This window comes from Camelus ferus, chromosome 10 (assembly GCF_009834535.1).
Source record: "Camelus ferus isolate YT-003-E chromosome 10, BCGSAC_Cfer_1.0, whole genome shotgun sequence".
NCBI classification, from domain to species: domain Eukaryota; kingdom Metazoa; phylum Chordata; class Mammalia; order Artiodactyla; family Camelidae; genus Camelus; species Camelus ferus.
Window position 1 is genome coordinate 2,226,614 of NC_045705.1, and position 24,348 is coordinate 2,250,961.

General features: G+C 41.1%; 1 protein-coding gene across 2 annotated transcripts in view; it reads left to right on the forward strand.

Moving 5' to 3' along the window:
• The window catches only part of PDGFD (platelet derived growth factor D), a 223,630-nt gene that overhangs the window by 195,823 nt on the left and 3,459 nt on the right, over nt 1-24,348 (forward strand). For both annotated transcript variants that reach the window (XM_006186200.3, XM_006186201.3), the window contains exons 5-6: nt 1,219-1,417; nt 14,747-14,961. In XM_006186200.3, coding sequence (XP_006186262.1) covers nt 1,219-1,417; nt 14,747-14,961 — 414 coding nt within the window. The remainder of the gene's footprint in view (nt 1-1,218; nt 1,418-14,746; nt 14,962-24,348) is intronic.

Consider the following 24,348-nt stretch of genomic DNA (forward strand, 5'->3'; position numbering starts at 1 on the left):
ATCTCCTAAATTACCCCAATCATAGGTTATGCTTTTATAAAAACCTCTTAGTTTTGCTAACGAGGGAGTATTCCTCTGAGAGCAAGTGATCTTTTGGGGTCCTTTGGTTAAAAAGAGAAAGCGTTATGTGAGAGTGAAAAAAAACATGCACTTTGCTGTCTGGGACTCCAAAACACATATGCATGGTATTTCTCTGTAGGATACTGTGGCTAAGTTTCAGGAATGCAAGCTTTCATTAATTTCCATTTTTCCAGTAGTGATTTGAGATATTTGCCCTTGGGGGATATTATTTGTTTGGCAGTTTCTTTAAAGACATTTAGAAATAGAGAGACTATGTGCTCTCTATTTCCCTGTTAATGGGTCATGAATTTTTACAGAGATGTTTGACTCATGGCTCATTTACCTCTAGATTATACAAGGGTTAGTGAAGTAAGTGCTTGGAAATTTACGTGGGGATGTATTCCATGGCAAAATACATAATCCCTTCCAGACGTTCAGTGACGTTACATTCCCCATGTAAAGAGTATTCCTGGGAATGTTTTAATGGCAACTGGGAGCCCTAGCAAACTACAGCACTTAAAACATCTGGGTGCGCACACACACACACACACACACACACACACACACACACACGTGAATCTTCTGAACTCTTAAGAGAGCCAGTTTCATTTCATGGCTAATTATCCTTGTTGACAGTTAATATTAACTGGTTAAAACCAAACTGTACCAAGGGGAAATTCAAACACTGCTCACAGAACCTCTACAATGCTAGGTGAGCTATAAAGAGGAGACATGGAAGCTAAACCTGGGAGAATAAGATGGATTATTCAAAACTTGCATAGAAGGAGTTCAGAATTTGAATGCTCACCATTATTTGTTGATACAGATATGGATGATTTGGGACCTTGAACCAAGAGATTGGATGACTTATTCTGATATTTCCATTTAACTGGTAACTTATTTTAATGATTCTGATTCAAATGATTTGGAAGTTTTATGATCTGCCTGGTTTTGATTTGCAAAAGAGTGAATGACTATGATTTACCAATTAATTGTTCTTAATAGCAACATGGCAAGACTATGCCTTAGCATGAGATGTACATACATGATGTCTTATAATCAGAAGTCTGATTGTGTCTCTTCCATGTAGTTGTGTGACTGTTATGTTTCATAGTAATGGACTTCTTCTCAGTACACTGAGCTGTATGTCACTCTTAGGGGGTATCCTATCACTCTCCATCAGTAACGGACCCCACTCTCACCGCGGATGCTCTGGACAAAACAGTTGCAGAATTTGATACTGTGGAAGATCTGCTCAAGCACTTCAATCCAGAATCATGGCAAGAAGACCTTGAGAATCTGTATTTGGACACTCCTCATTATCGAGGCAGGTCATATCATGACAGAAAGTCAAAAGGTAAGAAACAGCCTTGGAGGTTCTTCATAAGCAGATAAGTATTAATAGCAATAAGTAAGGATTTGCAATGCACCATACTGAATTCATTTAAATCAGGTGATTACTGTCAGTCCAGTGTCACGTATCTTTCTCATGACACCTTCAAATGAAGTTCAGTGTTTTGCCCAAAATGAGTTGTTTGTTTGGGACTAAGAAAGGTTTGATTTAGTCAAAGATCAGTCATAGTTTGGAACTAGAGAAGACCTTATAAAACTATCTGGCCCAACTTTGTGCTTGTTGGCAAATAAGGCATTGTTTGTCCCACCAGAAACAGTGGAGAAACCAAAGTCAGGGGAGGTAAATAATTTGCCAAAGGCTGTGTGGCAATGGAGAGGAAATGGGAACCACAGTCTCTTGCCTCCAATGGCAGTGCATATGTAATAGTCTGCTGTGCCGCCATGATGGATAGGAATGTTGAATTAGCCCAGGGCTCAGTCAGTGTTGGCAGGAGGCGCTCCTGGTAAAACAATGGTCAAAATGCTGGAGGATTTCCACTTTACTCATTCAGTGTCCATTCTGAAATGTAGTATGAGGTGTGTGCTTGGTGCCCTTGATGATTCATAGGATGGAAATATTCCAAGGAAGAAACAAAGAAGGTCTGGGGTATTCTGGACATGTGTGAGGCCATGCTTTCAATTGGAAGGTTCAGGAAAGCAAAATGAGGAAAAAAGAAAGAAATATTCTGGCAGAGTTAAAATATCATGCGTTAAAACAATAATACTTAAACTCTTAAAAAAATAAATGTCCTAGTACTGCATCTGAGTGATATGATCTTAGGATGTGAATGTTTATTTGAAAAATCAATAAAGCAACAGAGATACAAAATGACACAATAGAACAGTTGGACTTAGTTCATATTTTTAGGACTTAAGACATATTTTTAGTTCACATTTTTAGGACCCCAAAAACAGAATATATATTCTTTTCAAGGGCACATGGCATATTCTCTAGGATAGACCACATACTCGGACACAAAAGAAAACTTCAGCAAATTTAAGAGGACAGAAATTATTTCAAACATCTTTTCTGACCACAATGGCATGAAACTAGAAATCAACCAAAAAAAAAAAAAAAAAAAAGAGAGAGAAAAAAAACTTCATGGAGACTACACAACATGCTACTGAATGTTTATTTGAATGTTTAACCCAAATTAGTAGGGAAATAAATTGTAGTTACCGCTTACTGAATAAAACTGTAATTTCTAGTCTGTTATGTCCTTGCTGCTTTGTTAAAATTTTCTCTAAGTTTTGTCAGCCAGGTTTTCATCATAGATGTAAAGTTGTTGAGAACAACACATTCTGTTTCTGATACTTTGTGATATTGGGGGTGCTTTCAGGAACTGGGAATCTGGGGCCTTTTATAGACAATGTTTGTGTTGGTAAGCACGACCTATTAAAACGTGTAGGCTGAAATGACCAATTAGTCAACTCCTGCCTGGGTCTGTCGCTTATGGCTTAGGTCATGGTCATACATACTTAAAGTGCACATCTAAGTGGGGACAACAAAGTCCCCGGTGGCCCTAATGTTACGGACATATGCCATGTTTAGATCAGTGTAACTCAGATTTCCCCAGAGCTCAGATTAGATTCAACTCAAAGAAGAAACTGCTTTTCTGTAAGGCGTTGCCGTCCTTGGATCTTGACTAGATCAACCTGAAGAAAGGTAGCATACTCCCAATGTTTTGAAAAGCCCTAGAAAAAAATATTAAAAATAGTGTTGGACACATGATAAAATCTGAGTCTGTCTTCAGGTATCTTAACCACTCTGGCTATTTGCGGGACCACCCTTTCTTGACCCCTACTTTTTGAAATAATAAAATTTAAAAATCACCTCAATCTATTACTTATTTTTCCCCCAGAAATTATGTTGAGTTGGAGGCAAGGTGTCTGTCTGGGTTCAAGTCCTAACCTTGCCACTTACGAGTTTGTGATTTTTTTTCAGTAAGTCACTGATGACTCGTAAGCCTCAGTTTCCTCCTTGGCAACGTGTGTGTGGTAACACCTACTTCCAGGAATTGTCGGTGGTGCCATCAGAGGCATCTGGCACATAGCACTTGTTCAAGAAATGTTAGCTGGCTAACGTGAGAATTCGGAAATGTATTTGCATCACTTCCTTGGGGAGTCTTTCTTGTCCTTGTCATCTCCCTGTGAAGACTACCATTCTGCGTAAGGTTTGGAGTTCCTACGATGTCACAGCTTTTATATGTCCATGGCTTTCATTGTTGTGTCTTTGTGGTTTCTCTAAGGGAATATGAGATCCTAGGATCTAAGGGTTTCAACTCTGGCTGAATATTAAATTGCCTGGCAAGCTTTATGAAAAAAACCCCAAAAAACTATGGGTGCCTAGTCCTGTCCCAGCCACACTGACTCGGATTCTCTGAGGGCGAGGCTGGAGTATTGGTGTTATCTTGTGGCTCCTGGGACATTGAGACCGATCCTGAAGAGGCAGCCAGGGTTGAGAGCCATTGTTTTAGAGACCATTCACCCTATATCTCTAGCACTTGGCACAGACTCTGACACATGTTAGATGCTCAACTGATGTTTGTGGAACTAAAGATACCAATAATTCAGAATCAGCATATTTCTAAAGTATCTAGACGAAGAAGTGTAGCTTTATTAAGAGTGCCTTTGGTTACTGAAATGTCCTCGCAAGAGCGTTCAAGGTGACATTCTACTTATTTGCGACAAAGTAAATATTTCTCTCCCCATGGGCTTAGGTCCCATTTCTTAATCTCTTGTTTACAATGGCCCTGGGGCAGATCTGGACCCTTTCGTTTAGCACTGGCCAGCCACCACTTTCTCTGCACTGTATAAATGTGCTGACTTAATTGCTTCTCATTCCGCTGACGCTGACCCACCTGCCTGCGTCACAAAAGCAAAGGAAGGCAGGTTTCATATTTCAGCTGTTGTTTTCAGCTTTTAGAACTTAAAAATACAAATTCATGGTTTGTTATCCTGATGTGTAAGAAAGGGGGAAGTGAATAAAAGTGAAAACTGAAAACTGATTATAGTTGATGGAGGTCCACTAGGTATCAAATAAAAAATCTGAACTTTTAGAATCCCTAAAAAGGTGCTCGACCGTCAGTATAATAATTTCTTAATGACGTTATGCAGAAACAGACTTGGCATTTGTGAATATCTGTTGAGCATCCATTGTTCTGTTTACCCAAACTGATCAAAAGTAGCATTTTTCATGAGACTAAAGAGCGAAATTCTAAGATGGCCCTTGAATGTGAATATATAAATCACGTTAGAGTTTATAAACTCTAAAATAAAACACAATAAAACACAAACACACTGGATGGAGAATTTACGTAGTGAAGTCGGAAACATTTTGTGCTTTGCTTCTGCTGCTTATTTGAAGGGAGATTACGTGACAGTGAGTTTTTAGTTCTCTTTAAGAAGAGACTTGGAAATGGGAAACAGTAAAAGTTTAGGGAGCAGGGGGAGAGAAAAGAGACAGATAACACTGCCAAGTATTGAAGCCAGAACTTCAGTGTGTGAGGTCCACTTTTTTTTTCAAATTCATGAGTTATAGATAAGCGCAAACTTGTCTGCAAAAGCTTCTGGCCTGAAGATAATATAACAAGTTAAAATATCCAACTTCCAGTTTCCTAGGGGGTAAGGAGGAAAGGGTAGCATGGATAATTGAAATCTGATGATAACTGCGGTTCTAAAACCCAATTTTTGCCAGTCATTTCAACCTCATGCCTTCAACCTCAAAGCTGCCCAAAAGTTTAAAAAAAGAAGTCATTTCAAATTGAAGTTGCATTTACTTCTTTTGATGAACTTGCTAATGACATAGCAAATTTACACACAATTAGATGAAAAGTTATATGGGTGTTCTGCAAACTCTTTAATTACCCCCCTGAACCATTGCATGACCACTGTAGTTCAACTGAGCAATAGTATGATTCCTTTAAAACACAATGCTTTGAACTTAGGGACAATGTGTATTTATTCAAGTATATAGCATGGAATCTGACATCTCTAAGTTAAGAAATGACCAGCCTTAAACACCCCTATACTGGACATTCATTGAGAGGTGGTTTATGGAAATTAACAACGGAAGTTAGATGCGTTCTTTTACTTATTCTGGAAGAACTTGACTTTCCCACATTAATAGAGTTTGCCATTGAAAAACCAACACAAAATAACAAGAGGGAAGCCAGTTTCACAGTTTGTGTTGTGACTCAAATATGGATATAATTGTTGATGCACTCCAACTTAATAGTTTTGAACTGCCATAATGCTTATACAAATATTTTTTTTCCAAAAGAGTTGCTATTTTTTGATGCACAGGCCAAAACTGATACGCACTTCAAAGTGAATAATTTAATATTGAGTGAAGCCAACCTATTGATATTAAATTGATTCCAAATGACAGGGTTTGATATGTATGATTTTCACAGACTGTAAATGGTTGGATGTTGTAACTCTGGGACAATTACCAACCCATTTCCCAGGATATAATATCAATTCTGTGACTTCTTACATAACATTATTTAGCTATAAGATCTAAAATACTTGACTCACTAATTTGAGAACTATAAGTAAATAACTGGCATACAAAGGGAGGACTAAACGAAATAAGTATGTTTCATATCAAAACGTTTGAATTGGTTCTGAATTCTCTTAGACCCAAATACCTTTTATTTTTTAATTGGTCATGTATTGCTGTTTCTCTGCCATGCCGTTGCATACAAACTAGAAAGAGACAAATATGATTTAGAATGTAGGAAATAATTTCAGAGTGTACCGGGACATGAACGTATTTTAGGAATGAGCTGAAGTCACCATAAATTGAATGCTTGTAACTTCTCTCTCTGCTTACTTGATATCTGGGTAAGAATTTGCAAAAGGCCCTTGGCTGACGCTAATGATCAATCAGAAAAGTCAGTCTTAAAAGGTCGTCCTTCTGTAACTGTCTGTAAATTACGCAAACAGAGGCACTGGGGACATTAAATCAAAACAGATGTGCTTTTCTGATTTCTAATGTTGCACAAAGGTTAGCTTCATCATTTCCTAAACCATGTGGCATGTACCAAGTCAGAGCTTTCTTTATCAACATTAAAATTGCTTACCATAAATTTGATAGAAATAGAGCAAGTGAAAGAATGTGTATGGACTTTGGCGTCATGTAAACTTGTAATAAAATTCTAACTTAATTCCTAAGAATAGTGTCCATGGAGAAGTTATGTGCAGAGACCTCTGAGCGTCTGATTTCTACATTTGGTTAAGTGACTAATTATAACCACTTTGCAAAGTTGTGTTAGGGTTAGTAATAGCAGGGTATCTCATACCTAGCTGGCCCTTCGTAAATACTAACTACTATTTTTACTTGAATACAAAACTCTGCACAAAACCAGCATATTTCTGTGAGATCTGCTCCCTTCCCTGGAAAGCTCTAAAATCATCAGTAATCTGGAGAGCCTCCTCCAGGGGATCCAAGCGTTGTCATATTCAAGTATCAGTATAATCGGTGCACGCATGGAAAGTTTACAAAATAATTACCAACTACTGAAATTTTCTGTGTTACTATTATACCATAGAAACTTTCTGGCACCATTTTGCCTTTTGGATATTTCCTCTGCAAAGCTTTCGTTTAGACTTCAGCCAGTCTTTTTATAACCCACATGATCTGTAAGTGTCCAGAGTCCCCACTCACTCATGTTGTCAGCAAGCATTAGTAAAAACCACACTGTTGTTTATCGTGTCGCGTCCATCTACCAGCACACACACGTAAAATGTTTGAAGGCACCCTCGGCACAGGGACGAGGACCTGTTTGTTTTTTCTCTTGGTGCCAGTGCAGCCTCCGCGTTTCTCCCCATTGTAGGAGCCCCTCTTGGTGGCTGTCCCAAGCCTGTTCTCCCAGCTGGCGATATGATTCAAATGCAGACTGATTGGGAAAATCCATTTGGCAATAGAAAACTACAGGTAACTTTTTGTGCCTGGGTGGACACATACGCCTTTGCACACAGTCACTCTTCTTGAAGATGAATGGGTTTCTATACCCATGTTTTTCCTGCACAGTGTTGGGGAAACCCTGCAGCGTCCTTGTGCTCAGTGCCCCGATGGACTTAAGGAGACGGCACCCCCTCCCCAGAGCACACGCTCCTGCAGAAACTTCAGGCACCGGGAGAGCTAGCCCATTAAGTGTCTTTACTTGCAGAGGACTGTGCTAAGTGCTACGTCTCTTGAAATTGAAGGGAATACACATAATCATTGCTTTCTGACATTTTGATCAAGGCGGTCATGACCTTCTCTTCTCAGTGATCACCAATTGCAGAATCTTAGCTACTTCTGGTTTTAGGTGATTCTGGTCTTAACTTTACTTATTGATCTGTTTAACTCATTTTCACAGTAATATGAGGCATACCTACTGAGAGCTCGGATCTGGACTGTGCTTCAAGCGCTCTTAACTCATTCAAGCTTAATGAATTTCTTGGCACTGTTAGTCCCATTTTACCTAGTAAATGAAACAAATTCAGGGAGGTTCAGTGACAGCTGCAAAGCAGGGAGACATGACATCAACCTGGACTCGGTGGTGCTTAAAGCCCAGAGACTCAGAGTCGAGTAAATGAGAGAAAGACAGACATTTAAAGATCGCCTTGATTCTTAGTCATCTAACTTGCTTTCTTATTTTTCATGTGGTAGATGTACTTCAGACATCCCTCTAGAGTTCTGAGAATTGCCTTATGATGAGGTCAGCTGCTCTCATGTCTAATCCAGCACCTTGCAGATGCCCATACACTCATCCACTCATTTTCCAGTACATATTTGTCAAATGCGTACTGTGTGTCCAGTGACTATAGGTAGGCTACGCAACCCCTCTGCATCTCAGTTTTCACATCTGTCAAATGGGAAAAGGGTTTGTTAATTCCTTGAATTCCATGAGACCTGAGTTTGTGAAAGCATCTCACACAGTACCAGGCACATAGTAGGTGCTCGGTAAATCTCTGTTCGCTCATTGCTTAACAATATTTTTCAACCCTGACAATTAGGCATTGTCTGGTTGGGAACTTTGACTGTGATTTAGCTTAACTTCTATAAATAAAAGCAGTAAGTATTTCCATTCTTCAGAAATTAAACCAGCAAATGGGTCATGAGATACATGATTTTAAGTTTAAAATACCCTGATCTTCCCTCATTAAAAGCTATAAAACAATTGTTCTTTCTAGATTTATTTGCACTTGCAGATTGGGGTTGAAATGTAGAAACAGTCTTCACAATTATGTGCTGATTTATAGAAGCGGGGAAACTGAAAATCACAGTGAGGTGGTAATGTCCATAAAGATGAACAAACTCCTCCTGGGAAATTTATGATCCTTGAAAAAGGCTGAGAGTCCCTATTTGCTTGGTATAAAAATACTGCAATTTCTTACATAACCCCCCCTCCCACCCCCACCTAAAGCATCATAAATCTGGTGTTTAACATCAAAGTCAACTTTTCAGCCCTTTACATAACAGGCTGTGGCAAGACGTATTCCTGAGCCCCTGAGACATGGATTGGGGAGCCAGCCTCCTGGATGCCACCCTTTGCCCTGTGTGTGCTTCTTCTAGGTCCCCTGGGTCCTGGGGCCAGTCATCTTCATGCATCGTGGTTCATCCTTGGTAGAGCTGGTTCTAGAACCCTACGTTCTCCATTCTAACCCGACAACCATCCATGGTTTGAGTCATTTCCACAGTGGTTATTGAGTACCTATTCCTTGCAGAGGAAGTTCGGATTGACCAGTAGGTCTTTAAAGGGCTTAAACTTTTTCTAATCGTGGCTTTGTGTTTATGAGTATCCACTCGGAATCACAAAAGATGGATATTCAAAGAAAATCAGAAATGTTTGTCTGGGGGGTGACCTAGTGACTCCAGCTGTTTTTTCCATTGGATTTAATTAGTTGTTTCAAATACTGAAATGGCACATGTATTTAGACTGCAAAAAAAAAAAATGTTTTTTTTTCAGTGGTACCTGTTTCTAATTGTTGAAACCAAGTGGTTTTAGAAGAGGTGGACTTAAATGACCTCCATTTGGTCCTTCTTCTAGGGCCAAAGCACTAGGAAAGGGGGAGATACAAAGGTGATTAACTCTGTTTTTAAGAACCTTACCGTTCAGTGGGAGAGAAATGCCTAAAGAAAGAAAAAGGTAAAACAAGGTCAACAAAGTTAAGTGCTTTTATAAAAGAAGGCAGAGAATGTGTATTGAATATAAAACAAGGGGTAAAAAGAGACGTAAGGTGAATGTGCCTTTTGACTTAGGCCCTAGAAGAATTTTAAATGACATAGTGGACTGAGATGCTAGAGAGGGTGAAATAGAGTGACAAAAGCATGGTGTTAGAAAAGGCATGGCCTTACTTCGAGAACTTGTCTTTCTCATCCCATTACCATGTGCTAAACCTGCTCTAATACGTAGGCTGCTGGCAAGTGCCAGCTAAAAGAGTTTATAGAGAATTTTACTGCTGTAAAGTCTTGATTTGGTTGTTTTAAGATGACTCCTGGCTATCTCCAAGAATATATGGAAATTTAATTGGAGACTAGCAGATTCAGAAAGAGAAAAAGGCTGGTAACACACATAACAGAATAAAGATTTAGGTTTAAAATACCCCGATCTTCCCTCATTAAAAGCTATAAAATAATTATTATTTTTAGATTTATTTGCACTTGCAGATTGGGGTTGAAATGTAGGAACAGAGTAAAGATGAATTAAAGACCAGCACAGTGGCAGATGACCAATAAACTTGACACCCAGGGACTGACCCAGTGAAACCATCCTCTCATTGAACAAAACAAGCAGTGAATGAAACATTCATGGGGAGGGAAAAAAGCATTTTCCTACATTCAATGTGAGGACATTATTTAGTTTCACAGTGAATTTTTGTATTCACACACAACACAAAATGGAAATGATCAATTTGGAAAAGACTTTCAAAGTGTTATTACAAGCTGATCTCCACCTGTGCTGTGCTTGCCAAGCTCGTGAAATATAGTATTGGTTTTATCTGCCCAATGGAAAGAATCTCTAGGATCTTATCATCTGTTCCCCCTGAAAACATTGCTATCAGTCTGTCCATCTCTTTACGTGGACCTCCAACTGGTTTACATAACAAAGACTGCAGGTAGGTGAGGGCAAGAAGGAGATCGAGGAGAAATGAGGACAAAATGAAGATCGTGAGTTGACAAAAGTCCTCGCACTCCAGGTGGAAAAAGATGAAATTCGTTATATTTTTCAAAGTACCAAAGAAAAAGTGGGCTCTGTGCAGTTGCCTAGTTTATGAGCAACAACACGATGTACTTTTCCAGTAGAATCTGATAAATGCACGTGTGTGCACGGGGACACATGCTTGGGTGTGTGTAATTGACATATTGAAAATGACAGATCACTGCCTAGAAATGCACCTAGGAAGCCGGGTCGTTTGGACAGAGAGTGGCCCTCTAGTGGGAAAGCTCCAACGGGGCTCATGGAAGCTGCTCTTTGCAGCCTCCTTCAGATCCTCAGACTGGGGCTCACAAGTGCAGGAGTGATGGAGAAGCCTGGATTCAGGCTCTGGCTCCACTAGTGACTGGCTGTATGGCTGTGGACAATTTTTCTTCTTACCCTCTCAGAATCTCAATTTTCTCACTGTAAAAGTAAGGGTAATAATGGTATGTAATTCATAGCATTTTTAAGGATTTCATGCAACCATATATGTGAGTAACTTTCCACGTTACCTGGTACTTAGGAATGTAAGATGGCCAGGATTAAAAAGACCAGGCTGACTCTCCTTCCTCCCACACCTACACATAAACAGATTAGAAACTGAATGAGGGTGTGCATTCACCAAAATACCACTTTTCCATACTTCCCCACCCCAGTGCTCAGATCCCAGAACTCTGATCACAGCCTAGGAACCTCTGTGACTAGGCTGCACTTTGAGGCTAGTGCTGGGAAAAAAAAAAAAAAAAGGTGTTCCCTACGGCACTGTGCAGTGTCCCATGTTGGATTAACATGTCTGGAGGAGACTGTCAGTACACACAGCCCAAAAAGCTTTACTGATGTCAAAGATCCATGAGAAGGCAAGACCCAAATTCAAAAGGACAGCAAAAGAGGAGGGAAGTTATGGCTAAGTGGGAGAATGCATGCTTAGCATGCACGAGGTCCTGGGTTCAATCACCAGGACCTCCATTTAAAAAAAAAGAAAAAGATAGCCAAAGAAGGATTATAACTTTATGTAACCTGGGTGAAGTAAGGGAAATTAGACGAAATTAATGGGCCTTTGAATTAAATTGGGAACATCCTTGCTGCTGTGCAGTGTTCCGCTGTGGAGATGGAAGCAGGAATGGGATAGGCAGCCCCTCTCCCTGGGTTTGCACTGTGTGGCCTGCCTCCCTCACCCCAGGCTCCCACCATAGCCTCCCTTCGGACCAGAGCTCTGACCGAAGCCTTAATTGCTGCTCAGTCCCCTGCCTGGCTCCCTGCTCTGCTGCCCTGCCCAGTCAGCCTTCTTTGATGGGAGAACCAGTCTCCCCTGCAGAAAGTCTGCAATGGTACTTTGAAGTTATTTGCATCCACTCTGAAGGGCTTCTTAGTTCTAGTTCTGAATTGAGTGCCTTGGCGGTTTCAATCGCCTGATAAGCAGGACAACCGGATTCCACAGGAGTCACACTGGGCCACGGTTCTTAGTCGCATCACGATGAATTGGTGCATGACGCTGACAGCATGGTGAATCTCTTTGGGGCAGGTGGGCAACGGAAGTCAGCAGTGCTCAGTGCTAGTCAGTGGCACAGTTGCACGCTGTGAAGAGTTCTGTTACAAGATGAGCAAGGCTTGCTGCCTTGTCCTATCTGTTGAGTGGTGCTTTGGGACTTGGCTGAATTCCCATAGGGAAGCACGTGGGGATTTGGCCTGGGCGTATCCTGGGGATGAGGAGGTAGCTGTCCACCACTCCAGTCCTAGTACAGCGCCATGCAGGGAAGCTTGGTGGCTTGATTCCACACCAGGGAAGTCCGTCCTCTTTCTTCAGTTCTAAGTTGCCTGCCATCCCCCCATTCTGCCTAATATGACAGAGACCCCGAGGCAAAAGAGAATGGTTTCCAGACCAGTTTTCCCACTTGATTTTCACTTTGGGTAAGTAATGCCCACCTGCAGAGGGTAGGGGCCAACGGCAGGGAGTCCTGTGTGTCAGGTGCCTTGTGGAGGCTACACTCAAGTACACGCAGTCCTGTTACTTCCTTCCTGCCCACCCTGCCTTCCATGCGTCACGTCGGCTTCCTGCTAGAAGCACCGCTCTGCTCCCAGGTGTTAGGCAGAACAGATTCCCATCCCCACAAGCAGTAGCAGCCTTGGCCTCTGCGTCAGCCCCGTCCGCAGCCCAGGCATGCACAGCCAGCATCAGTATTTATCTCAAGGTGACACTTGCAATGGATGGTTGCTGCGCTTCTTAATCCATTTATGTAATCCTTTCTGCTTTGCTTGCAGTTGTTTTCAGGGCTTTAGCAGCAATAAAATGGTTCCTTTCCCAAGACAGAGTTCATTCAATTTAAATCTGGATTGATTAGAGGTAAACTTATGACATGTCTTTACAAAGGAAGGGGGAAAAAAGCAGCAATAAATTATGCACAGCAATTATTTTGCATTTATTCAGCCCCCCCCCCCCAGTGTCCTGAGCTCAGCATATAACCCAGTCGGGGGAAAAATCCTTGCCCTTGAGGATCAAAAGCTCTTAGGACAGGGCATCAGTCCAATTGCCGTTTAATTCCTTAGTCAAGGGGCCATGGACCACATGGCCAGCCTTTTAGCTGACTTCATGGGGTCAAGTGGGCTCCACCCACTCTTGCTTCCTTCTATTTCTGTTTCCCCCACACGCGTTCTACTGACAGCATCCTTAGCCTTTGACCATTGCCCTCAAAGAGTACTCTTTACTACTCAAGCAGCTTTGGTTTAGGACTAAGATATTTAATGGGGCTGGAGTCCAGGGTTAGCCTGATGATAACTGCCCAGCGTTTGTGGGATTCCTCCGGGGGTGGCCTGGCTGCTGACAAGGGAGGTGTACTAGATAATGGTGGGCAGCCGGTGGGGACAAAGGACTTTCTTCTAACTGCATTCTTGTGAGAAAATAGTCATGTAGGTGCTCACCCACCAGAAGATTCGGGTGCCAAATAGGTGGATTTTTAGATGGATTTTGAGACCACAATTAAGTGGTAGTCTCTGTTATATAATAATATATATTTAATTCACATAAATATTAATGACTAAAATTTGAAAATTTAGGGTGATGCTCTTAATTCATAGAAGTCCCAATAACCAACTCCCTGGATAATTATTTACATGGAATAATGGCCAGAAGAGAGAAACAGAGGAGAAAGGTCTGCAATTTTTTTTCTTTTAATTTTTGACCATTTGACTTTAAAGAGAAAAAAAATGGGGGGAAATCAAAATAAATCAAGATGAATAATAATAACCAGCATTAATTGAGTACCAGGCACACTGCATTCAGTCCTTGATTATTGCTATGAAATAGGTAAGGTTATACTGTTTACATTTTATAGATGAAGAAACAGAGGTTCTGAGTGGTCCAAGAACTTTCCGACTAAAAAGGAGGCATAGCCGTGATGCCAACTTAGCTGTAACTTCAGTGCGGAGCCCTGGCGCTTAACCACTATGCTATACTGCCATCTAGGACCCAAGGCACAAATGTACATCACGTTCGCAACCCCAAAAAATGCTATTTTCTTTGACATTCTGCTTGACCTTGGAGTTAAAATGAAGCACAAACCTTTTTATTCCCTTCATGTACTTGTAAAATTTCACCGCCAGGTAAATGGATTAGAGTAATTGTCCCTAATGTGTCCTCACTCTAATTCAAATTATGTTTAAGTAATGGCTTAAAGTCAGGACTTATTTAGAATCAAGAAGAAATATTTATACACAAATATATATGTTTTAAGATAAAGACAATTACTGTAAATTGCTGAATGTTTCATTTTCTTTCCTCTGCGCTTTTTTTTTTTTTTTTTTTTGCATTTAAAGCAGTGCAAGGAAACTTGAGCCAAGATACTAAGGTTTTGAGGGGCTTTGTTGTTTTCATTTTGTTGTCCTTTTTTTTTTTTTTTTTTTTTTTTTTTGAAGGGCAGATAGGCTCAAAAGAGAAATCAGCTTTTCCGCCTCTGGTGTTTGGGGTAGTTATTGAGATCCCTAGGACAGATTCAGTCCCTCGGTTAAGGTTGTCATCACAGAATCTTCCCACCCTGTTCTCCAGAGCGCATGCTGTGTTGCCGCTCCCGTCCCATGCTTGCTTACCAAGTGCATGTGTCTCTTAACAGTCGACCTGGACAGGCTCAATGACGATGTCAAGCGCTACAGTTGCACCCCCAGGAATTACTCCGTCAACTTGCGAGAGGAGCTGAAACTGACCAACGTCGTCTTCTTTCCACGCTGCCTCCTGGTGCAGCGCTGCGGAGGAAATTGTGGCTGTGGCACTGTCAACTGGAAGTCCTGCACGTGCAGTTCAGGGAAGACTGTGAAAAAGTACCACGAGGTATGTCATTTTTCAGACGTCTTTGTTGCAGGGCTGCATTTAGCCTTTTTCAGCTGTGGTTCTGGGAAACAGGACCATCGCCTTGGTTGTTGGGGTTGTTCACTGCACAAGGGCACCTCCCCAGCTCAGGGGTGATTGGGAAATTGTACTTGTGCTAAATTTGCCAAGTAGGTGCCCTGGGGACGGTGTGATTCCATCCTGAAGAAGCGCCTCCTTTTTCTAAGCCTTATAATATGCCATGTAGGTTGACAAAAGTCTTGTTAAGAATATATCATCAACTATGTGATGCAGTAATCTGAGAGCTTGGCCTCCGTGTAGAAATGTGATTGGATATGACTGAAAAACTGACTTTGCTTTAAGCAAGTAAAAACTTGAATTCACTCAAGCACTTAAAAAATTAAGCAGAGTAAAGATAACAAAATATAAATTGTCAGAAAATATACTTTGTCAGAGACTTTTTCAGTCTCGAAATACAGAAATATTTTTTCTTCTAAAAGTACTAAATTTGCTAAATACTACTGAACGCTCTGGGAACTCTGCTCTGAAATGGTGCAAAAATAAACAAAAGTAAATATAAAGATAAGAGGAACACAATGGAAATGTTATAGAAATCTGAATCCCATCCAGAGACCAAGCGACACTCATAGGGTTGGAGAACTCGGATTTATTATGCCGGCGGGCCCAGAGGAGTTAACACTCCAAGTTCTGGACCCCGTCTGTAGGCCTACACAGGCTTTTATAGGGTTTTAGGTTTCAATTAAGTTTGTGCCATATGCAAATAAGGTGTTAGAAATGGACCAACCAGGAGTGAGCTTTTGGGACCCAGTGGAATTTTAGGGGTAAGTTTCATTTTCCTAGAAGCAAGCCATTTTACAGAAGTACAAAAGCAGGAAGGCAATGGCCCTGCCTGGTCCCTTTGTGGTTTTTCCCCTTCATAAGGAGAGCAGTAATTTTCGATAATAATAACAGCAAACAGACATAAGCTTTTACCGTGTGCAAGACATCATTACAAGCAGTCATTAGCTCTCTTGGCAGGTTCTCAACCATGCTGCAAGGGAACTGCAATTTTTATTCTCTTTTTATAGATGAGTAAACGGAGCCCTAAGAGGAGCAGTCGACTGACCAGTGTGACCTGGTCAGTGGCTCACAGAGCCAGGACCTAAACTCAGATCAGCTGGTTCTGGGGTCTGTGTTCTTATCACTAGTAATACTGCACTCTCTCCTCTTAAATATAGAAGGGAGGAGTTAGGCTATAGCTCAGGTGTAGAGCTTAGCATGCTTAGCAACCATGAGGTCCTGGGTTCAATCCCCCGGAGTACCTCCTCTAAGAATAAATAAATAAATAAATAAATCTTATTCCTACCCCCACCAAAGAGTTGGATAAATACATAGCACTTTACTAAGAATTAAAGAAAGAGTAGACTTCAGGGGAGTTAGAGCTCCTGACCTCGGCGGCAGCTCCGTTACTTCCTGATTGTGGGAGCGCATTCGAGTCACTGCAGCTCAGAGACGCAGTTTTCGTGTATGTGAGATCGGACTAAGCAATTGTATCTGATAATCCCCTGCAGGGTGGTTCTGGGGATCAAAGAAAATAGTGCCCATGAAGTGCACCTGTGAGAGGTGAAGCATCATAGAGAAAATGGGTTTAAAAACATTAACTAACATACGAAGCAAACACTTTTCTTCGGAATCACTGTTTGAGTTGCTTTGCATTAGTATCCACCGAGCAAAGGACTGGATGGTGCCCCCTGAATAAAATCTCCAGCCTTATATGGCTGTTTTGTCTTCCTGAAAACAATACAACAAAAATAAGCTAGGAGGTGATCTCTGAGCTAAATGAAAAGGGCTACGTCATAAATGGTATTTTTCAACTTGGGAAATGTAGGTGGTTGGAGGCCACAGTCACCATGCTTACCTCCGACAGGGACACACGATTTTAGACCCGCATAGAGCGTGTTTTCTTAGTCACAAGAATTTCTTAACTCCACCCCATAGTTTTCAAAGGGGAAAAAAAAAATGTTCTCAGAGCCAGAGAATGCTGTTGTCTGTGTTCATTGTGTTTTATTTTTGTATGACCTGATGAACTCTAGATTGGACTTTGTCTTTGTGTCTAAGAACCTGAATTTTGTAACGCTGAGTCATTCCCCAAGGATAAGTGCAGAATGCAATAATTTGGTTCAAGTTAAAAATAAGACCAGGAAGTGGCAAGATCTCTACCTTGTCTTAACAGTGAGGAAAAACCTGGGAGTTCAGGCCTTTGGTGCATTTGTAGAGTGCTTTGTTTTCATCTTGACTCTCTCCTCAGATAGAAGTTATAGCTTGATTTCTTAAATGGCTTAATGTGGAAACAGAAGAATTAAATATACACCCAATAGGACCCTTGCGTCCCCTGACAATTAACTCAGAAAAAATCTGAAGGGTTCTTTTCTTAGTTCTATTCTCGTCCCTCTACACAGGGGCTATTACCTGTAGATTTCTGTTCACAATTAATACCGACAAGGAGGAAGCCCTTGATCTCTTTGTTCAGTCACATGCGTGGGTCTAAAATGTTGCCATCTTTTTGAAATTGCTGTCTAAAGCATCTTTTTGAAACGTGTGATGGTATTTTTACTTCTCAGAGTCTACAGAGCTCTGAACAAAATCACTGCCGAGTTCTGGACAAAGGGAGTGAACAACATCAATCACTCGGTCAGTAACTGCACGCCTGGAGCCCACAGCGCTGGCACATTTTCCCCAGATTCCTAAAATACCCTGCAAACACGTCCCAGTGCTCACTGTGCCGGGCGCCCCGTGGAAAAGGGCAGTGGGCTTGTGCCATTTCCAGACGTGGGGATTGCTTGAGCTCACTCTCATTAGGGGAAAATCTTCGTCCTCTAGTCTCTTGGTTTTGGGTCTGTGTGCTGAACTCAGAGAAATGAGAAACCGGTTTACCCAGCTCCTGGTTGTAACTGATGAGATGTGAAATGAGATTTTACGAGAGATGAGCACCCTGAAGGGGGTGACTGGAATTCGTCACAGAGGCAAGCCTGTAGGACTCTCCACAGATATTTCAAGGCTCAACATTGAAGGAATAAGATTTAAGAAATTAAAATGTATAGTTATAAAATTATCAATAATTAGAATGATACGTAAAAGGAAGCTAATATTGTTCTTTTCACAGGCCATGCAACTTCCCCTGTAAGAATTTGAGCATTCTTCCCTGTGCAGTAAAAGGTTACCATCTGTGATATTTCTTGCTCTCAAAAGTTTGTAAAGTATTTTTCCACTTTCTTAGCAACCATTCTAGGCCTCTTGACATATATAGAATATAAAAAATACTTCTGAAGGTGACATTTAAAGAGGGAAGTTTCCAGAAAATACTGTGTAGACAGTTAAAGGATGCTATCATTCCAGTCCTCATCTTCCCTTGACAATGCATAATGAAAATTCCCTAGAAATATGGTGAGCTTTTTAATTAATATTTACTGGGGTTTTTTTGTTTTGTTTTTTGTTTTTGTTTTTTTAGTAATTTGGGCCCCTAGCTGGGTCCATTTGCTCAACAACCAAAAACTTAAAAGGCAATAGAGAAAGAAAGACAGAAGTTAGTTTTGTCCATCCTTCCTCTCATGGCTTTGTCAGGATGCTGACATCCCCGTGGTATCTAGGGGAACTTTATGCAGTGATGAGAGACTTCAGACCTGTACCACCCAGGATGGTAGTCACCAGCGAACGTGGTTAAGGAGCACTTGAAGTGGGTGTGATGCAAATGAGAAACTGAATTTTTTATTTTATTTAATTTTAACTGGTTTGAATGTAAATAGCTACACATGGCCAAGGGCTACCATACTAAATAGCCTAAGCCTAGACCCATCTCTGTCTCTGGCACATTTACAACGTCTAGAACCATTCCCATCTCTCGAAAACATGAAAAATGACTTTGGAGACTTCTTTTTAATTTTATATTGAATATAAGAATTGTATGTTAAAAATGTGCTGCCCGTTACAGCTTAAGAGTTAAAAGATGTTAGCAGATACTATAAATGAAACAAAATATTAATTAGAGGTAATGAAGTGCTCAGCTTGAGACTTGAGATAAAAGAATAGTACTTTTAATTTTTACATGTTTTAAGCATATGTCATTGAAACAAATTTAGCTAAAATTGCAAATTGAGATTAGGAAGACAGGAAAACAGTTTTTTGGAAAGCATTTCAACTCCTTGGCAAAGGCGATGAGTTTTGGGGTTATGATAATAATTAACTGTAACAAAAGTAAAGAAAATCTCTTTTCTATTATTTTTCTGGAAACAGCATTTCTACAGCCATATAGAATCTCCCTCCTTTTCCCCTTTCTCCCTCTTTGAGTGAGACCATGAGACAACTCTCTTGTGGGCCTTTCCTGTGTTTTCCTATAAGAGAGAGGACAATAGAAGAAAAAAAATCACATGACTAGATGTAGGTTCAAGTTTCAGCTCTGCCACACAGGAGGCCACCCAGAGCCAGCCCCAAAACCTCCCAGGGCCTCGGGTCTCCTCACTTAACCCCCTCGATAACCTACATTTTTTTAGTTTTTCAGATCTAAAATTATATGATATCCATGAACTGTTACACTCTGTCCTACTCCCCAAATCTTTTCTTTCTGAAATTGTATAAGGAATATAAAGAGATTGGTGGTTGACGTGCTCAGTGAATGCAAAAGAATAAAGATAATCTGGAATAGTTAATGTGTATATGTTACCGAGTCCAAACTCCTGCTCGCCGCACGACAGGCCAGTAAATTGGGAGACGAGGTGCTGGGGCAAGGAATAATGACTTTATTCAGAAAGCTGGCAGACTGAGAGGATGGCAGACTAATGTCTTGGAGTCATCCTACTCAAGTCAGACTGCAGGCTCCTTTTATACTAAAAAGGGGCGGGGGTGTGGTTGGTTGTTGCAAACTTCTTGGTGTAGGATTTCTTTGTTCTTGGAATCCTTTGTTCTTGCAGCTGTCCATGTGGATCAGGTCATGGTGTCCCTGTAAACCTCCGACAAAACAAACATTATTTTCCATTCTGCAACTTGTTACCTTTATATAAGGGCAAAAAGTGTTAATACCCTTAAAGGCCAGAGCCTTGAAAACAGGCTCTCCTGTCTATTTCAGGCTAAAGGCAACATTCTTTTACAAAAGATGCAGAAACAGCAAGGCTAAGCCTAGAAAACAGGGCACAGGGTTAGAGCCAAAGGATCAGATCTAATATGGAGTCAGATTTGTTCTTTTCTATTACATGTAGTCTGCTTATGAAAAAGTTTATTCACTCATGGATAGCAACACCTGTGCTCCTCATCTTTTGGGGATCTTGGGTGAATGAAAGCGTCTGAAGGTGCTGAAGCACAGGACAGATGTGGGTGGAATTTTTTGAGACCATGGTCTGGCTTTCTCAGTTCTCACTTCCTTACAGCCCCGATGACTCACGGGTAAAGGGACTGTCTAAGAACTGCAAAATGCAGGCATTGATTCCCTTGTCAACCAAGCTTCACATCAGGACTTCCCGCCAAAGTTCAGCAAACATACCTTGGGGCATGACACTCCTCAGATAGACAAGACCCCTCTGGGACATGAATGGATGGTCAGTGCTAATGCCATGCCCTGAAATTTGGTGCCCAGCTAGGCATCCATTGTGGTTTCTGCAATTGGTAGACTGAACATGTAGTCATTAATCCTCTAAAGTTATGTCAAAATCATTTACCTATTCAGTTCTCTAAAGGTAGAACTGTAGCTAAAGGCACCTAGAGCACTCACAGAAAACTGATAGAAATAAATGTCCACAGACGTCAAGATTGCATTGTCAAAATTCAAGAGAGTTTTATAGACCTTCAGTATCATTCCCAGCCTTTGGTCGCCGTCATACTTAGCTTGTCAGCCAGATGTAGCCGAGCCCTGTCATCTGTGCCTTTCTTATTGAGTGCCGTATCTCAGGACTCAGGATCTCACTCTGTTACAACTTTCATCCTCCCTTGAAACCATCACCTGCAAGTTGAGCAGTTACCCAGGTAGAAAATAAGATGTGTTCCTTTCTCAAAATATGTCTGCTATAGTCTCTTCGGGTTTCAGAAAAATTGAGTACCAGCCCTTAAAAATCTTAATGCTGTGTACATTTTTCATCAAGTCTGTAAGCATGAAAGAAGTCAAAATGGAAGCAAAAATGTGAAGTGTTTCTTTTTTTCTTAAGGTAAAAAATTATGTGTACTGAATGCTGCCTGCCTTGAGTTGGATAGAATCTTAAACTCTTATTAATGAATCTGGTTTATACAACACACATGTCCTGAAATACGAACTGTGTTCCTATGTCAGCCATTGATTTGAGAACTGTTACAAGGTCTTAATGACCTTTTTTTTTATATTCCCAATAAACAAGAACCCAACTCAGCAGATAGGTTTTCTGCCCATATTGTTTTATTAGTGTAATAGCTTTATGGCAATGATTCATTCAGTGGTTTATTGGCAACAAGGCGAGCAACTGTAGTTAAATATCGTTTGAAATATGGTAATTTGCAAACTGAGCATCTTTGATTTTTGTGTAGTGGTATGAAGACCACCAACTGGCTCCGTCATCCTCCATTTAGTAAAGTCAACTGTCCCTGGCTTTGTGCGCTTTTCTGGGTGGCGGAAGAGTCAAGATTGCCATTTTCAGCCATAGGTGATAAGAAATGGCTGGCTGCTCCTCAGTGGATTTTTATTTGAGTGTGTGTGTGCTTGCAGCTGTGAATCATTGCTCAGAAAATAGGAAAGCATTTTGTGATGGTGCCTATTAGTAAGTGTCCTTCACCAGTTTTAATTAATTCAATGGTTCGTTCCCTTTAAAGGTGACCAGATAACCCATGCTAGACAGTTTGTGTTCTCAGATAAAGGCTTTTCATTTTTCTTTTAACTTTCCATACTGTCTCAAATCAGCTTTGCTTTCCTCCTCCTTTCAATGCTGTGTACCTGAATCTAAGACTATTACATGGTCTGAAAGCTTTGAACATCAGTGCTGTGATCAGCCAGTAAAGCAGTCCAATTTCCACTTTGTTCAAACAGTGCTTTCCTGTCTTGTCTAGGAAAGGGTCTGCCAATTCATTTTTCTCCTCTTATCAGCAAAACACATATATACTGTGCTCACACCGCTTAATATAAAACACAGGGAAAAATCCCTGAACAATCAGGCGACCAGTTAGAAAAACTGGCCGGGCTCTGCTCTCGTCCCAAAGCACACACTTCATTTGCCATCAAACGAGGAAGCAACTCAGCAGAGCACTGGTTTTGCAGATGTTGGTGACGGCAACTTACTAGGCTTTGACAGTGGTCTTTTTTAAATGGGGACTATTTATCATATGCTCAACTTCTTCGGAATCATCTTCCTCCCCTGCATCTGCCAATCTCCAAATCTGGTTTACAGGCAGATAGTCTCGGACAGTAGTGACTGATATTGGGGAAATTCTTGGCAGAGTTGTAGGAGTACGACCCCTAACCCCTTCCAAGGCACTCGGACCAAATATGGCACGTGGGGCTTTCATGTCTGTCATGCGCGGGCTCTTCCAACCCCCAAATGTAATATACGCTTCATCCATTGTCTTGGTTACTCATTTTGTTACGGAGAGACAGCAATTTTCCTTCCTGCAGAGACCCAGCAGGAGAGAACATGGAGCAAAGAAAGGCAAATGTTGTAATTCTGCTCTCAGGACGTGTAATTTTATTTCAAAGCTGTGAAAGGCTTAAAAGTGGTGCAAAGCATGGACCCCTTTATTTTGGCCTCTGCTTTATTTCCTGGCTGGTTTTGCTTTGCCCACTCTGTCTGTTGGAGGCTGAGACAGAGGAGGCACGAAAGAGAGACTGTGAGCAGACGTTCCCACACGTCTGCGCTGGCGGCATCACGCACCACGTTCACGCAGGTGCATTTCTTCAGCAGCTGCCCCCAACATGCTGCAGACCTGAGCAAACGAAATTTCAGTTTCCTAGGTAAGGGCACGAGCTAGGCCACCTGGAGTCACATACTGCTTCCATCAGTGACTAGCTCTGTGACCTTAATCTCTCTCTTTCCTTATCTGCAAGCAAGATTAGAAAAGTACCAATCTCATAGTGTTGCAGTGAAGTCCAAAATATTTAATAGTTGCAAAGTCACTTACAACAGCGTGTGGCATCTAGTAAAATACTCAATAATCTTAGTGATGATTTTTGCTATCCTTGTCTTCAAAGTGTATATAATACAGTTAATAGAAAGCCTAAAAAATCACGTGAAATTGTGTGGTATACATTGTAAATTCAGTAGAATTGCGGTGGGGGGACTGGACAATATAATTCGCTATAAAAACTGGCATTTGGACTAGCTTTACCAAAATCACATCATTTTGAGTCTTTGTGCCCTGCCTCATGAACACTCCTAGAATGTTCTTTTCCCTCCCCACCCATTTTATACTCTTAAGTGTTCTTTTGAAGCTCTTCTACAAATAGGACTCGGTGTTCCACTCTGTGTTTGCAGAATCCAGGCTCTTTAGTTTTATTGACACTGAAAAATGCAGTGCACCAGAAACTTCCATGGAGCTAAATGCTGAAGTCAAGGGGATGTGTGAGGCCTGAGACTCGAGGCCCGGTTCTCCTAGTAGGAGGTTTGGGTTTGTTTATGACTTGAGGCAGGTGATGTAAGGATGAGAAAATTGCTGGGAATAACAACCTACAGTAAAAACTTGGGGGAATGCCATGAAACGTTATACAGACTTGAAAGTCAGATTTCCCCGCAGCTCATCTTCACCTAGACCCAACCATCAGGTCACCATCCCAGTTCACATGTGGTACCCAACCCACCTTTGAGACACAAAAGAAAATCGTGGCCACATTAGAGAGGCGTTGGGTTCTTGGGTCCGAGTGTGCTCGGAGCCTAGCAGACAAAGCCCTGCTCCCAGGTCCAAGGGGCCGGGAGACCCGGGACAAGTCACTTGGCCTCCTTGGAATCTCAGTTCTCCAATCTACAAAGTGTGAATGAGGACACCTTCTCTAACAGTGTGACGTGGTTCGTCCGAGGGCAAAGAAGTAGCGTGTCTGTGCAAATTCTTTAAAGACTGTAAAATGCTACATAATTGTATAGTGGTGTCCTGCAGAGTTGAATGTCAAAAAAGGAAAATAGAACAAAATCAAAAGTAAAGGCTAACAGGAACCTAAGAACATCAAGAAAAGAAGCAATTAAACTGACTACAGAGTAGATGGAAAACAAGTGTGTAGTGTAATGTACAATGTGATGTTTGACTCCAGTCAAGGTCACGCTTGGGAAGAAGAGTGAGCTTTAAATTTAATAATTTGCAAAATTATGTTTAAACTTTTTAATTCAAAAATTAAGGATGTATTTTATGAATTTAAGAAATGTATTATTAACAGACACGCATTACTATATGTAAAACAAA